General features: G+C 54.7%; 3 protein-coding genes across 3 annotated transcripts; 1 reads left to right on the top strand and 2 right to left on the bottom strand.

Moving 5' to 3' along the window:
• Positions 1 to 1,749: 1,749 nt before the first annotated feature.
• Positions 1,750 to 2,461, top strand: PC9H_005856 (uncharacterized protein; the record flags this gene model as incomplete). Its single annotated transcript, XM_036775415.1, has 2 exons — positions 1,750 to 2,070; positions 2,135 to 2,461. 2 exons carry the CDS (start codon positions 1,750 to 1,752, stop codon positions 2,459 to 2,461), a joined length of 648 nt encoding a protein of 215 aa, XP_036631434.1.
• A 500-nt stretch (positions 2,462 to 2,961) lies between these two features.
• PC9H_005855 (uncharacterized protein) lies at positions 2,962 to 5,676 on the bottom strand (the record flags this gene model as incomplete). Its single annotated transcript, XM_036775414.1, has 9 exons — positions 2,962 to 3,513; positions 3,570 to 3,789; positions 3,845 to 4,117; positions 4,179 to 4,380; positions 4,440 to 4,576; positions 4,644 to 4,723; positions 4,781 to 4,943; positions 5,006 to 5,108; positions 5,181 to 5,676. 9 exons carry the CDS (start codon positions 5,674 to 5,676, stop codon positions 2,962 to 2,964), a joined length of 2,226 nt encoding a protein of 741 aa, XP_036631433.1.
• Positions 5,677 to 6,096: 420 nt separating this feature from the next.
• Positions 6,097 to 14,420, bottom strand: PC9H_005854 (uncharacterized protein; the record flags this gene model as incomplete). Its single annotated transcript, XM_036775413.1, has 21 exons — positions 6,097 to 6,126; positions 6,178 to 6,629; positions 6,684 to 6,823; positions 7,195 to 7,283; positions 7,597 to 7,841; positions 7,970 to 8,132; positions 8,249 to 8,305; positions 8,367 to 8,591; positions 8,758 to 8,861; positions 8,984 to 9,152; positions 9,216 to 9,598; positions 9,653 to 10,356; positions 10,429 to 10,813; positions 10,873 to 11,239; positions 11,313 to 11,545; positions 11,597 to 12,092; positions 12,163 to 12,464; positions 12,760 to 12,948; positions 13,031 to 13,243; positions 13,411 to 13,966; positions 14,022 to 14,420. The coding sequence occupies 21 exons, from the start codon at positions 14,418 to 14,420 to the stop codon at positions 6,097 to 6,099; spliced, it is 5,901 nt and encodes a 1,966-aa protein (XP_036631432.1).
• Between the last annotated feature and the right edge of the window lie 1,302 nt (positions 14,421 to 15,722).

The raw sequence follows: 15,722 nt of genomic DNA, 5'->3' as shown, positions 1-15,722 counted from the left end.
ATCCTCCGTTCCATCTCCCATATCCTGTACGTCTCCCATTTCCCATTGTCTATCTCCCATCTTACATCTCCCGTCTTCTGTCTCCTGTACGTCCGCCTAGCGCTCGCAGCAATCCACGGATGTGCCACGCAAATCTTGTGAGAGATTCGAGATTCGAGATTCGAGATTCGAGATGAGATAGGATGAGGGATGAGGGATGAAAAATTAGAGATTAGAAATCAGAGAGTCGAGCATCGGGCGTACCACACCACACCACACCACACCACACATATGCCACGCCATGCCTACACGAGTAGCACCCACACCCACACCACGCCACGCCACACCCACACGCCACATCCACACAATAACATACACGTACACGCGTTCGTCTGTGGCGTAAGCGTCAGCGCAAGAACGAGCAGACGAAGAGACGAGCGGACGAAGAGACGGGCAGACGAACAGACAAAGATGAACATGAACAGACGAGTAGACGAAGAAACGAACATGAATAGACGACACTGCGGATGCGGGGTGGGAACGTGGGGTGGAGGAGATGGGTGGGAACGTGGGGTGTGGGGGATGCGGGGATGCGGTGAAGTTGGGGATGCGGGGTGGGATGAGGGGATGCGGGATGCGGGGAAGTTGGGGATGCGGGGAGGGATGAGGGGATGCGGGGTGGTAGGAAGTCGGGTGTACGAAACCGAGGAAGTACTAAAATACGCAGACGGGGAAGTACTAAGATAAGCAACCGATGAAGTACCGAAATAAGCAACTGGGGAAGTAGGAAAATAGAAGTACCGAAATACACAACCGCAGAAGTAAGGAAGTAAGGAAGCGAGGAACTCACTGCCCACGACACCCACCACCCGCCACACATGGGTGAGAGGGTGGGATGAGGGGATGCGGGGATGGGGAGGATGTGGGGATGAGGGGATGAGAGGGTGGGTGATAAAAGAAGGAGGAGGACACGCACCCTTTGCGCGGACCCTGCCGCGCCGCGCACGGTGATATCACTCCTCATCTTCGTCCGCATTTTGGTCGGACCAGAACTGCACCGCGGACGCATATGCATACGCCTGGGTAGTGTAGTGGATACGCATATGCACGGTAGTGTAGTGGATGCAGTGGTTGCAGTGGATGTAGTAGATGTAGTGGATGTAGTGGGGTGGTGGGGTGGTAGGGTGGTGGGGTGGTGGGGTAGTGTGGTGAGCGGTTAGCGTGTCTGGAGATATGGAAATATGGAGATATGGGGATATGTTCGAGGAACGGGACGAACGACACGCACATCTCGTATTTACCGATTATCGATTAACGTTTATCGGTTATCGGTGATCGTTTAATCGTCTATCGTTTACCGATTACTCGGTTATCAGTTATCCGCCGGACGTCTAAATTTCTGGACGTCTAAATTTCTGGACGTTCAAATTTCGCATTCCGCACCTCACAAGGTACTGCATATCCACAGAGGCGCGACGGGTCACCGCACAGACGATTAATCGATTATGCATTATGCTGCACGCTACACGGTGCACGCTGCACGGTGCACGATGTACGATGACAAGGCTTGGAACCGTCTGATTCAGCCGACGCGCCCGTTCACACCCAACAACAGAACACAAAATACAAAACAAAACACAACCCCCACTTCTCGCTTACAGTCCAAACGTTCACATTCACGCGCGGTAAATGGGGTACGGACCAGCGTCTATCCCTATCCCACCCCTACCCCTCCCCCCATCCTACCCCTACCCCTACTTACACCCCCAAATGACCAAACGATCAAATGATATCAGACCGACACAACGGACAGCTCGACGAGTGGCTGCTGCTGAACCACCGGTACAGACACGGCGCATGGAGCCGGTTCTTGCACGTGTTGCACGGCTTTTTGGGCAGGCTGCCGTCCGTAGAGAGAAAGAGGAAGAGGAAGAGGAAGAGGAAGAGGAAGAGGAAGAGGAAGAGGAAGAGGAAGAGGAAGAGGAAGAGGAAGAGAAAGAGAAAGAGAAAGAGAAAGAGAAAGAGAAAGAGAAAGAGAAAGAGAAAGAGAAAGAGAAAGAGAAAGAGAAAGAGAAAGAGAAAGAGAAACTGGTGCAGAAACAGAAACCAAAAAAGAAACAGAAATCGACTGTTCAGAAACGACACGTCACGCAAGCGCAGAGGGCGGGACGCACGAGTAGCAGATGGCGCATTCGACCTGGCCCGCGAAGTGGAGCGCCACGTTCTTCTTGAACACACTCAGGCCGTCTATGACGTGCCCGTTCTGCAAACAATCACATCACCATCACCATCACCACCAACATCAACATCAACACCAACAACACCATCCCCATCAACACCACCAGCGCTCATCCACCCCCACGCCCCCGCGATCCCGCACCTCCATCCGCCGCAGCGGCCACTCCCCCGGGATCCGTATCCTCACTTCGAGCGCCTGCTCGTCGACCGCGTACACCGCCGCCACCTCGGCTCGGGATCGTGAGGTGCGCGCGGTAGTACAGGTGCGCGGCGAGCAGTGGGAGGCTGAACCGGGCCCGGTGGGTCGACGAGAGGTCCTCGATCGCGCTTATTAGCCGCACGGTGGCCCACAGAGGCGCCAGCGTCGACGCTTCGCCGATAGAGCGCGTCTACGATAACAAGAAAAGTCAGGATTCGATACCTAGCATGCATCAACAACACCACATACCTCCAAACCACTCTCCACGACATCAAAGATAAACTCAGGGCTAGTAACCCTAAGTCCAAGTTCGGCGATAGGCTTGGGAGTTTGGGGACTCTCGAATTGAAATACATGTGGGGATACATCGTCTTCGAAGGTGTATAAGGATTGTAGCCATTGTACATATATCAACGAGGAGGGTTTGATGAATATAAAATTATAATAGGATGGGAATACTTGTTCGTTCAAGGGAGGGTATAGAAATGAGTGTCTGAATACTTGTCAAGTAAATGTCCAATATAGGTTCATGAGAAAACTGGTGGCTATCGTCCGTGTCTAGCAGCTCGGTGGTATGGTTTCGGTGGAGGTGTCACGAAAGCTCTGGAAGCGTTTTCGAGAATAGTTTGTGTGGGAGTTGCTATGTCGCGTGCAAGGAGAATAGCGCCTGTACATACACCGGCGGGGAGAGCAACTGTGACTGCGTCCCAGCCGTTGAGATAGCTGCAACCGCTGGCTTCAATTGGGCCACCAGTCACCGTACGTTCGCTTGCGGTGGAGATACTCGTAGGGCCTGCGAGCCGTACTTCCGTTCCTGTCGTGGTGTAAAGGGGAAGCTGACCGACGGGTATCATGCCCGAGTCACCAGAGACGGCTGCAGGGGGCCACACCTCCGTAGCGCTCGCTGCTATCGAGCCCGATCCACCACCGCCAGTCTGCCACGCGGAATAAGTAGTCGGGAATGGTCCCAATGACTGACCAACGCGCTGGCATTTGCCAGTGGCGGTTCGTGGGTCCTTCGGTATCCATCCATTCTCGAGACCAAGTTTGTAAGACCACAAAGGGGCCCCAACAAAACCTGCCGTAGAGTTACCGATCTTACGACCATAGTAGTAAGTCCAGCGGCACAGTGATAACAACTGAAGCAACCAACCTTCCAGGTCCAGAAGAAGTAATCGCCAAGGGCGTCCATGCTGGCTTCGATAAATGCTTGTAAGCCCGCTTTGGTGCCGGGCGTCCAGTTTCTGGAGTCTTCCCAATCGCCACAGTCGCCGCCATATGTGTGGGAGCCGGGGACGCCTCTGAGGAATAGACCGCAATCATTGAACCCGTTCGAAAACTCGCCGGCAAACGTGAGCCCAAACTCGGTATGGCTAACAGGACGACGAGTTTATTGATCCGCATCGGCAACAGAGTTCAGACACTGACCTAGTGCGCATACTCGAGCCCCAGGCACTGCATGCTCGGGCTGGCCATACGCCCCCAGCGGAGTCCTCGTCAGTGCCGCTGTCTATTGGCTCGACTGCTGACTGGTCACTGAAAGCAAAGTACGGGTGGCTGTCGAGCATGACGCGATCGGCGCCATCGAATGTACCAGCCCAATCAGATTGTGGACGGAAACCATCATGAATAGCCATGAAAGGACCATTGCCAGCGCCGATGCCAGTCATTTCACGCATCATGCGGTAGGCTTCCTGGTAGCTGTGAATGAAGAAGAGGATGAGGCCAGACCGAAGGCGTAAAGAGACGTTCAATGACTTACAAGCTGCGAGCAATATCTACGCCAATGACCCTAGTAAGGGCCTCATTCATGATTCCAAAGATCGGAACAACGTCGCGCCATTCAGGACGATTGATGAACTCGGTAAATGTGCGGATGTAGCTGAGGGCGCGCTGTGCGTTCGCCATACCCATGTTGCCATAGAGGAAGTTGACTTGCCCCACCTTCCCAGAGTGATTGTAGCCTGATTAACAAAAGGTTATCTTTATGAAATAAACTAACGGCGTCGAAATTATGGCATACCGTTCTGTGATCCAGGTATCGCGTGGAGATCTAGGCATACTCGAAGACCGTACTTGCGAGCCCATCCAAGGACGCGAACGATGTACTTCCAACTAGTCTTCGCCATAAAGGGTTCCTGCGCAGTAGGAGCATGACCGCTAGTTTAAGCACGATTAGCACTGTTGATGAACAATCACAAGTGCGTCATACTCTGTGCTGTTCCACGAGTCTATAGCCCAGAATGGTACCGGGAGTCGTATCCAATTAAGGCCGGCTCCAGCAATCTCAGCGATGTCTTGTTCAGTCTAACAGCGGGAAAACGTTAGGAAGACGAAGACACTGAATCAGCCCCATTCACATACAATGAAAGTCTTGTAATGTTCTTCGAGCTGACCCAACCCTCCGTTAGCCGTGTCTGCTGCCATGGCCATGCTAAGAGACCATTCGTCCATTGTGCCAGGATACCTTTGGAAGAGGGCGGGAGAAATGAATGGCTCGAGAACGAAGAGTCCACCGAGATTGATACTGCGGCAAGCATGTGTGAGTTAGCGCCTGAGCATTGTTCTAACTGTTTGGAAACAACTCACCCAAATATTCTATCCGTGCCCCAGTTCCATGATTGGTTCAGAGGTGGTGTCCAAGCATTCGGTCGTGCGCCGTTGTTGTAAGGGTCTTTGGTATCGTACACCCCTGATGTTAAAAAATAGTTAGCAACTCACCGAAGCAGAACAGTGGCTGGAGTCCACGACGGCGTTAACTCACAGTACCCGCCAAATGAGTTCCTGTAAGTGAACTTATTGCCATCTTCGTCAGTGACCTCTGATCCATCGCCTCCAGTTGTTGCCAAGACAGGAGCCTTAGGAGAGGCGTTCGGGGTATTGGTGTTATCCGTAGATGGCTCAGACTCAGTAGAACTGTTTCGGTTTCTAGGCTGAACCACAACAAAATAAACCGGAAGAATGACGACCAAGATCAAGGCAATAATGCCCAGGACGACAAGGATCCATATGATTGGCCGTCTAGATTTCTTTTCTCCAGTGTAGGTGTTGTCCGGGGAAGCGAGCAGGGAAGAGGCGGTGGCGGTACCCGCTACATCGTATGAGTCGTTCTCGACTCGTTCGCCAGGTGAAATGAGCTGTGACGAAGAGGGTGCACGATCCGATGAAGCAAGGTAAGAGGCGCGCGGGGTGCGGTTAGGTGTGTCGGAGTCCCCAAAGGGCGAGCGGAGGGACGTCGATGCCATCTCTGGAGAGGACATGGCAGACTTGCGGTGCGGGGAGAAAACGAACCAGGGAACTTTAACCTGCGCAACTAGTTATACCCTGCAACTTTCTGCGGTCAACACACACCGGTGAGGCAGAAGAACGGAAGTCCACCACGTGATGTGCCTTGCTGGATCATGGCCAAGTATGGCACGGTCACCAAGGGGTCCAGGCATTTCTTCAAGACTTATGATACTCTGCAAAAATACGACGCATGCAATGGCAGACACTCGTTAAGCATCGTCGGTTGAACTGGTCAGTTTATGCCGTGAAACAAAATCAAAATATACGTCCGGCCGTGCTTGATCACATCATCCGAGATTGAAGCCGAATTAAATAAAGAACTGGTGTTTTACATTGGTTGTACAATGTTTTACAATCGTAAGAGTCGTGCCCGTCAATACATAGTTAAATAATCAAACATACAGGTCACGGCGCAGTGCTACCTTGAACCAATATCAGTAATCCCTTTGGATAGATTGTAACATCGGACGTACAGATTCTTTAGTACTCGGCCGGTATATCCCAAAGGGGTCGGAAGAGTCCAAAGTTCCATAAATATCTTCGCGAGGGGAAGGTTGAATAGCCTTTGAGGTAGGAATACTGAGCCCGTCGCCGTCGAAGCGAACTGGAAACGAGGCAGATGGGCGGGCATTTGATGCTTCCCAGCGGGTTTTCGACGTAGGAATGCCGCTTGCTCCGTTGCCGTCGAATCGGGCGTTGGGGGGATGGCTCTCCGATCCTTGCCAATGTGTGCTTGCAGACCATACCGTTGCCATCAGAACAGCAATAATCTCAATGTAGGCGTTGGAAATTAAAAACATAAGGCACTTGAGGTAGTCCCCCTCGCGGGAGTAGAGGACGAGCAAAGTGATGCTGGCAATCACTGGGAAGATGAAATTGGATACCGCGATCCAGAACAAGGTACGGATCCTGCTGGAATAAGATCCTAAACAAGAGCCTCAGAATTAATTGTGAAGGTGATGAGTATTGGAAAACTGACTGGGTTGCTTAGGGAGGATGAGGGATAGGGATGAGGAGGATGAAGAGTAGATGAGGATTGCGCGTAGAAAGGATGAAGAGTAGGGAGTAGGATGAGGATGTAGAAAGAACTCGCGATAGTAGGATACACACCATATGCCGCTGCCCCGGGAGTACCGTCACCGCGTCGCCCACGCGCGCCGTCCACAGCACAAATCTACTTTTACTTTACTCGCGGTAACGAGAGCGCATTGAATTACTATTACTATTACAACGTTCTATTTTTATCTCCCGTTCATTCATTCATCCGTTCATTTGTTTAGATGATGTCAGAGCGACACAGAGGACAGCTCGACGAATGGCTGCTGCTGAACCACTTGTACAGACACCCCGCGTGGAACCGGTTCTTGCACGTGTTGCACGGCTTTTTGGGCAGACTCCCGTCCGTGACGTTGATGATCCTTAAAAAACATATTGGCGATTTGAGCAAGGCCATAGCGCTGATACGAAAGTGAAGAGTGGGGGAGACGCACGAGTAGCAGATGGCGCATTCGACCTGTCCCTCGAAATGGAGCGCCACGTTCTTCTTGAACACACTCAGGCCGTCTATGACGTGCCCGTTCTACAAATACCCCAAGCAACACAATCACAATCAGCATCGCGTCAACAAAGTAAAAACGCATAAAAGCAAAAACACATAAAAGCATAAAAGTGTAAGGGAGAAAACTCACAAGCGCCCACAGTGTCTGCTGGATCCCCAATATCCACGCCCGCCACCGCCGCTCATCCACGCCCACACTCCTATGATCCCTTACCTCGATCCTCCTAAGGGGCCACTCCCCCGGGATCCGTATCCTCACCTCTAATGCTTGCTCGTCCACCGTGTACACCGCCGCCACCTCGCCCCCACTTCCCCCACTTATACCCCCACTTACAGTAACTTTGATAGCGAACGCATCATCCGCCAGCCCCGGCGCGCACTCCCGCACATGCGCGAGCTCCGCGCGTATGAGGGGCGGCGAGAAATACGACGACGTATACGCGGATATAGAAGAGGAGAGCTGGCGGTCCTTGCAGTCCAAGACCCAAGCGTAGACGAGGCTCGGGATCGTGAGGAGCGCGCGGAAGTACAGGTGCGCGGCGAGCAGTGGGAGGCTGAATGGAGCGCGCGCGTCGTAGTCTGAATCACGAGCGGATGGTAAGTATGGTAGTAAGATGAACGAAGATGAATAAAGGTGCGAAGGTGTGGATGGAAGGGAAGAAGGCGAGAACGGGAGAACGGGAGAAGGAGGAAACCCAAGTACTCACATTGCACATAAAACTCATCCACGGCCCACACATCCAGCTTGACCGCGCGCCCAACAACACCCTCAGTCAGGCGGAGAATGTCGAGAATGTGCGGGATGAAGGCCGTCGCGACGAGGCCGAGCTCGCGCAGCTGCTCCACGTAGGCCGAGCGCACTTTCAGCGACTATAATAACACAATAACAACGAAGACAACGACAATAATAATAACAACGAGGAGGAGGGGTGTTAGCGGGGCTCGTTAGATGATACAGTACGGCGGGGAATGAGAACGGGACTTACAGCGTCCACAAAGAGGTCGAAAAGGACCATCCACCCTAGTAAATGCGCGAACACGCGCTGCCGATACATATTAAGCACCAAAACCCGTGACGAACGCACGACGCATAGCACTACTCACAGATGAATGCCCCTCCATGCCCACATCCACATCCACATCCACCCCCAGATCATCCATCCTCAGAACCTCAATTAACTCATCAGGCAGCGCGCCCTGCACCGGCGCGTCCGCGTCGACGCCCGCCTCGATGACGAGGCGCTCCGTGTGCTTCTGCGCGGCTTTTTGGAGGAGCGCGTATGCGGCTTTCTGCACGGGGGTGGCGGGGTCGGTGAGGAGGGGGCACATCTAAATATAAGAAAGAAAGAAGGATAGATAGATAGATAGTGGAGAAGGAGGAAGAGGGAGGAATGGAGGGAGGGAGGGAGGGAGGAGGGAGGAGGGAGGAGGGAGGCAGGGAGGGAATGAGTGAATGAATGAGTGAGGCCCGGGCAGAGGGGAGAGGGGTGCTCACGTGTGCAAACGTATCCGAGTCGATCAACGCGTCTGGCAATTCTTGCAGGAGAGTGAGCAGCGCCTCGAGGCATACGGAGCGGGGCACCGACGCGCTCTCTATGGCTAGTGGGAGGTGAAGTGAGAGAAGAACGGAATGTAAGAAAAGACAACAACGGGATATCAGAGAAGAAAGAAACGGAATATGAGACAAGTCGAGGATGAAGACTAAGAGGATAAGCACGTACGCAAGCGCCGCGTAACCATATCCCGGAGCGCCTTGAACACCGGTGTGCGCCTTAGCTGCCACACACCCCGCAGGGCACGGTTGGTCGACGACAGGTCCTCGATCGCGCTTATTAGCCGCACGGTAGCCCACAGAGTCGCCAGCGTCGACGCGTCGCCCACGGAACATGTCTACCACCAATCAATCAATTTATCAGAACCAGCGCAGTTCAGCATTCAGCGAGTACGACGTACCTCCACATTGCTCTCCACGACATCGAAGATAAACTCCCAATGCGCGCCGGGTACATTCTGCAATATCGGCGCGACGTGCACGAATACCTCGGTCATCGCGCACTCGACGTCCTCCCCGATATCCTCATCATCGGACGTCGCCCAGTGCTGGCACGCCTTCACAAGATTCACAGCTCTATGCTGCGGGAGGAATACTACATCGGAATCAGCAGGCGGCGCGGCGGCGATGAGCTTGCGGAGGAGCGCGAGCCCGGCGGTGGAGGCCTTGGAGGGCGGGACGCCTGTTATTGAGGCGGTCAGTTCGTTTCGGTATCTGTCGAGCCGCGGGGAATCAACGCCGATGCTGGAGACCGCCTTGGTGAGAGCGAGAGACGTCAAGAGTGCTGCAAGAGAAAGTTTAGGGGTGTCGTGTACACAAACAATGTTATTGAACTTACCTAGTTTCTCGAGTTTCCTTGCTACGCCTACCCACAAGTCGACCTCCTCGCTGCTGATACCATCATCCAGGACGCGCTGTAGGACCCGGTGCAGTGCGCGCGACTCCCTGATAGTCTCCTTCTCCGTCGAAAGCGTGATCATCTCAGCAACGAATCGTGGGAGGCCGTCAAGCGTATCGACCTTGTTTGCTTGTACGGCCTCAAGGACGAGGCGCCTCCACCCTCGGGGCTCATCGTTCTCAAAGATCACCTTCATCGCCGCCTCCACATCCCTCACAACCTCCGCCAGAACGCCACTTGCCGCAGCGCCACCGCCGAACACACCGCTCTTACTCGCTGCATACGGTATCCCCAACAAATCGGACGCATAGATGGACAGCGCCACGAAGTGCCGGATTGTCCATAGATGCGTGTGATGGGAAAGGAGGCGTGGATTGTCGAGGTGGTGCTTCAAGATGGCGGAGACGATAGCGGCGTAGGAGCGCGCAGTGGCTGCAGGTGCTCGGGCGTCGGCATCGGCGGCTTCGAAGGAGGATTCTGGGGGAACTAGCGGGTCGATGACGGCAAGGCTTGCGTGGGGTGGATTCGCCTCCAGCTGATCCAGCTGCGCATCCAGCTCCACTCTGGACGGCGCAGCGTCGCGCATGAAGTCAATCGACATCCCAGGGATCCCCGCCTTGATCGCCGCGAGTATGTGTTCGTACCTACAGAAGCAACGCTGGAGTCAGCGCCAACACACCCACACAAGAATGAGGCTACGGTAGAAGCACACTTACGACGGGCGGGCATCGGGATCTGCCAGGAGCGCACGCAGTCGCTCTACCACGAGTGCAGCCGTTCTCTCTTTCACATCATCGTCACTCCCCACCAAAATCCCATAAATATCCGCTGCGAGCTTGCGTTCCCCTGCATCGACGGCGCAGCAGAGTGGTAGCAGGTACGCGGAGAGGGCCAGGGACGGCGTCAAAGAGACCGCCAGCGTCTTCTCTAGCAGCATATACTTCGAGTCGGTCTTGAGGATCGCGTCAAGAACTCGCAGGGGAAGAACGAGGGGCCGCAGGGTCGCCTCCCGATCGCGCAGCACCTCATCGACTTCTGCGGTGATGAACGATGTAACCGCGCCGATGGCACCCTGCACACCCTCCTTCGTAACGAAATAATCTGCGTAAAACAGAGTCAATACAAAACCCCACTACCACGAAGAGAGGACAAGAACAGACCTGACGCAGCGAACACTTCAACTAACACCTCCGAAACCGGGTTTGTAACACGGCCTTGCAAAGCGTCCCCGAGGAACCGAGCAACCAATCCATCCACAGCGCCAGTGGTCGACGCTGTAGGGTGCCTGAGGGAGGCTGGCAGAGCCCCGCGTTTGGCGGCGTCGATCCATGGCCTCAGGAGTTTCAGCAATCCCTCTGTTTTTTTCTCCCCCTCTTCCGGTGACTGCTGACAGACCCGCCCGAGTATCTTGCCCCACACCTCCCTTTTTCTCCTTTCGTCTGGACACCCCCCGATGTACGCGAGCAGCACTTCTGGCGCTCGTTCGACGAGCGCCCCGACCTCCTCGTTCACAAGCCCATCCAGACGCTGCAAATCGCGGGAACATCCTCTCGTGAGCAATGCACGTCAAAGCCAGATGCAGAAATCAAGGATTACTCACTGCTACTATACCCTCATCGAGCGCCCACAATCCAGCTCCGAAAGCGTCCAGCAGCGCCAGCAGTGCGGTTACACACCCCGTGCTCATCTCATCTGACGTTTTTATTTCACCTAACCTACCAAGCTCGAGTGTAGCGCCTACAACGCACCGCTCGACCGTCGCGATTATCAGCCGCCGCGCGTCCTCACCGTCAACTCTGTCAGAGGCGTCGTAGACCCCCTTCAGCACATCCACTAAAATCGTCCCTCCTGATCCTCGGTCTCCCCCCTCTTCTCCTCCCCCACCAAACAGGAAATACTCGCCAACCGCCTCTGCGAAGCCGGTCCACGCACGGGCGTACCATCCTTCATCAATACCTCGCAACCTCCCAAACCCGCGCGCCAACACAGCCCCAGCACGTCGGGGATCAACCTTCAAGTTCCCGGCCGCGATCTCGTGCAGTGATCGCACAAATTGGGCGGCGATTAGTGTGCTGAGACGCGCCTCACCGCCTTCGGTTATGGGATCGGGGATTGGTTCGTGTGGCGTAGATGCAGAGGTGTTGGTTGCGGTGGACGTGGATGCAGTTGTTCCAAGCAGCAGTGTCCTCTCCCCCTCCTTGCCCTCCCCATGCACGCGCTTCCCAAGGAACACCACACACTCGAGCAGGGACTCCAAAAAAGCTGCCCCTGCTGCTAACGCCGCGCCGCGCTGCATCCCACTAAGCGCACGGGACTCGACGGCGCCCCAGAACGCTGCGATAACGGCGCCGAGGGGAGACGGTGAAGAGGATGCCATGATCTACGAGGAAGAATCGAAACATTATATACGCCGAACGCATATAACACAGAAAGGACGGAGAAACACGCACACTCAAAGGCACGGTCGCGAACACGACCAGCACGGCGGGGTACCCCTGGACGGGGGCGCCAGCGCATCCCCGCTCAATGAAATGCAGGAAGGATAGGTACCCTGCAGACGGCGGAGGCGAATCTGACTGTGCCGAAGGTTGAGGGATGGGTGGAGGTGGTGGTGGGGGTTCGCCTTCTTCCTCTTCCTCCTCCCCTTCGTCGCCGCTGCCCTCGCCCATGCCCAAGGTATCTCCTTCTCCCGCAGTCACCGTAGTAGAAGTGGTAGCGAACCGCGCTTCGAGCTCCCATGCCTCCGGAAACGCTATACATCACGTATTAGCATCAGATGTATCAGTCATCAGCCACAATGAAACGAAACGGGGTTCCGGATCGTAAGAATTTAGATTGAGGAAGATAAGAAAAGAAGAAAGAGAGGGCCGCAATCTGCGATCCCTCACACATGCTCTCTATCAAGCGACCACTTAACCATCATCCGCAGCTGAAAGCCATGTAACGAAATACCCACAACGGAGAAGAAAGATGAGAATGAAGTGAAGAAACGATGTAGGAGGAAACGCGAGGGAAAGAGAAACTATAACGGAGGAGGTAGAACATACCTCTCAGAAATCCCAACAGCGGACTCCACATCGCCGTGCGCACGCCAGGGTCAGGCTCTGTCCACGCCGCGCGGAGGAGCGCCGCACTCATCACACTCAAAACGTCTCCCTTTCCTTCTCCTCCTTCTGCTTGTTCTCCCCCTTCTCTGCTTGAGTTTGAGTTTGAGGTTGGGGGTGAGCGTACGTAGTCTGTGCGTAGTGTTGGTATCAGCCATAAGTTAGGGAAGAGAACGAGAAGGAGTGGAAGGGAATAAGGAGAGTGCATGCATACCTATCTTTCCTTGTGTCAGTGTGCGGAGGCGCAGGAGTGCATCGACTAGACCCCACGCAGCTTTTCGCACTGGAGGTTGCGCTTCCCCAAACGCCTCAATGGTGGGGCAGACGGAGCAGCTGCTCTCGTGGAACAACGCCGTCCACAGCGCGGGGTTCACCAGCAGTACGTGTCCACCCTGGTCCACCCCCTCGTACTCCTCCTCGACGCATCCTGCAGCAGAAACGTTAGTCGTCGGCATGGTAAGTGGATAGTGAGTATTCGAAGATTTAGATGGTATGAATGTGTAAATACAAAACGAATACACGGCAACAACCAAACGAAGGTTGCTGATCAACGCGCTGGCGCAAGTACACTCAAGTAAGTATTCAAGGACTCACGCGTCAGTAGCGAGCCAATGGCGCCGAACGCGCCGACGCGCAGGCGGGCCTTGCGGTCTATCTCCGCCTCCTCGTGCTCATCGTCACGCTCGCGGGGCGCCGCGTCTGGGTCGTCGCGCTGGCGGACAGGGGTTTGGTGCCCCGACCCGTGTCCGTGTCTGCTCGCCGCTTTCGTGCGGGCGTGAGGAGCAGGCGGCGGGGCGGCGGCGGCGGCGGGCTGGGGCGGGTTGAGGTAGACGTACGTCCCCAGCGGATCCAGGACCATTCTTTGGCAGAACTCGAAGGTCAGAGTGAGTGCTGGTGGGGGCCGGCCGCTGCGTGAAATGAAGGCGTTCCAGGACTTGGAGGCATTGAGGGCAACGGCTCGGTCGACATCGTGCGCGGCGATGCACCATGTGCCAAGGATGGACTCGAGTTGGGACGGGGCGGAGTCGGCGAGAAAGAGGGAGATGTGGTCTCTAAGAGAGGCGATGTTGAGGAAGGCAGCGTGGATGGAGGCCCCGAGGAGACGGATACGCCGTGAAGGGTGGACGAACAGGGTCGGGATGTGGTGCAACTGGATGATTGTCGTGACATTGGCGACATTGTGCAGAGTAGGATTAGCGACGTACCCATACGGGAAGCATATCCGTTATGACATACAGAACAGCCTCGTCGTCGCACCGGTCGACCCAGTTCGCCTGCAACTCTTCCAGCGCGCGCACCTTGGTCACCTCCGCCTTCTTGCCCAGACTGCGCAGAACAACGAGTAGATCGGGTGGGAGGCGGTGGGCGAGCCCCATCGAGTCCAGGGGATCTGGCTGTACCGGCGCGGGCTTCGTAGGCGGAATGTACATCTTCACGCGCGGCTCCTTCTTGCTGGAGCCGCTCTTCCCCTTGCCCTTCTCCTTCGCCTTAGGTTTCTTCTCCCTGATGGGTGTATCTGGCTGATCGGGTGTGCCAAGTGCCTTCTTTGCATGTTTTTTCCTCGTACTGGATGATGCCGAGGATTTGGGGTTGCCCTTGACCATTGGATGAAGGACGATGCCAACATCGAGTCACGATTGGCGAAGTCATGACGTTCCGTCGCCGACACCCTTCAAAGATAACAAAGGCAAACAAACACGCTATCGGTTCCGCTCAGGCCCTCGTCTGCCCTGTCTCTGGAGCCGAATTCTACCAGGCATGCCAACGTAAACCCTCGAATGAGCATCGAAGGTCAAGAATCAACGTTACAACATTCAACTCTCTTTGAGCACAGGCATCTTCGCGTCAAGTCAGACCCAGACGGCACCTGCGTGTTCTTTCGAATTCTGTAGGGCTCTCAGCTGCTTGCTCTGTGCAGGTAAATGATGTACAGCATTATGTTGTAGTACAGCGTGTAGTATCTAATGTGAGGATATACTTCGATTCTGATCTCGAGACTCAGGATTCGTCATGGGGCCAGCCATTTACACGGCTTCCTCTCCGCCTTACCCCGCCCCTGTCAGAAAGGCATCCACTACGACCGCTACTAGGAAATCAAGTGCAGGATGTTACATGTTAAGCCTCGAGAGCTCGAACCTTTGTTAGATAGATCGGGTGCTCACCGTATTACCATACCACGAAAGTGACGTCCGAAATCTGACCTTCGGACAAAAACTCCGCGAGAGTTTCGGGAGACCGCTGAGTTGGCGCTGAGTACTTAGTGAGCGTATGCTAGCAACGGTTTGCGATTTGCGGTTTGCTGGCCTTGACGCCTTGAATCCCGACGTCGCGCCTGCGTTCCTAGTAAGTCAGTGATCTTCACAGTCCGCAGCGTGAGTGAAAGTCACCTCATCCAGGGTACAAAGCAGGAAGCCGGAGTGGAAGATGGAGCAAGCACTAAGGCGCGGCTGTTGAGCCTGCGGAACTATTGTGAGAATATGACCACTGCGAGGCGAATACAAGCACTCACCGTCAACCGAGCAAGCACTAGCGACACTACCATATCCCTACCCCCTGCGGCGGATGTTGGATATTGGGTTGCGATCAGGATTCAGGAGTGAGTGTACGTGGTGGCGGCTTCTTGGAACGCTCAGCCCTGAGGATTGCTTTGGGTAGTGGAAGTCTTCGTTCCTGGATTCGAGCTGTTCATCCATTGCGTTGAGGCAGAGGGCAACATCGTTGAGGTCGTTGAAAGGGCGAACAAAACTAAAACGAAGGACAAACAAGCGTCCACGCACTTTTGAAGGACGTCTGGGCAATTCTCTTCGAACACTATGATCATGGTAAACTCATGAATATGTATTCTGAGAACGAAACTGGGCGTCAATAACAATGCGGAAGCAAATGTGATTGTACAAGAGGAGTAG

Source organism: Pleurotus ostreatus (genome assembly GCF_014466165.1).
Source record: "Pleurotus ostreatus strain PC9 chromosome Unknown scaffold_4, whole genome shotgun sequence".
In the NCBI taxonomy this organism is placed as follows: Eukaryota; Fungi; Basidiomycota; class Agaricomycetes; order Agaricales; family Pleurotaceae; genus Pleurotus; species Pleurotus ostreatus.
Note: the sequence above shows the minus strand (reverse complement) of the source record. Positions and strands in the feature narration are given on the sequence as shown.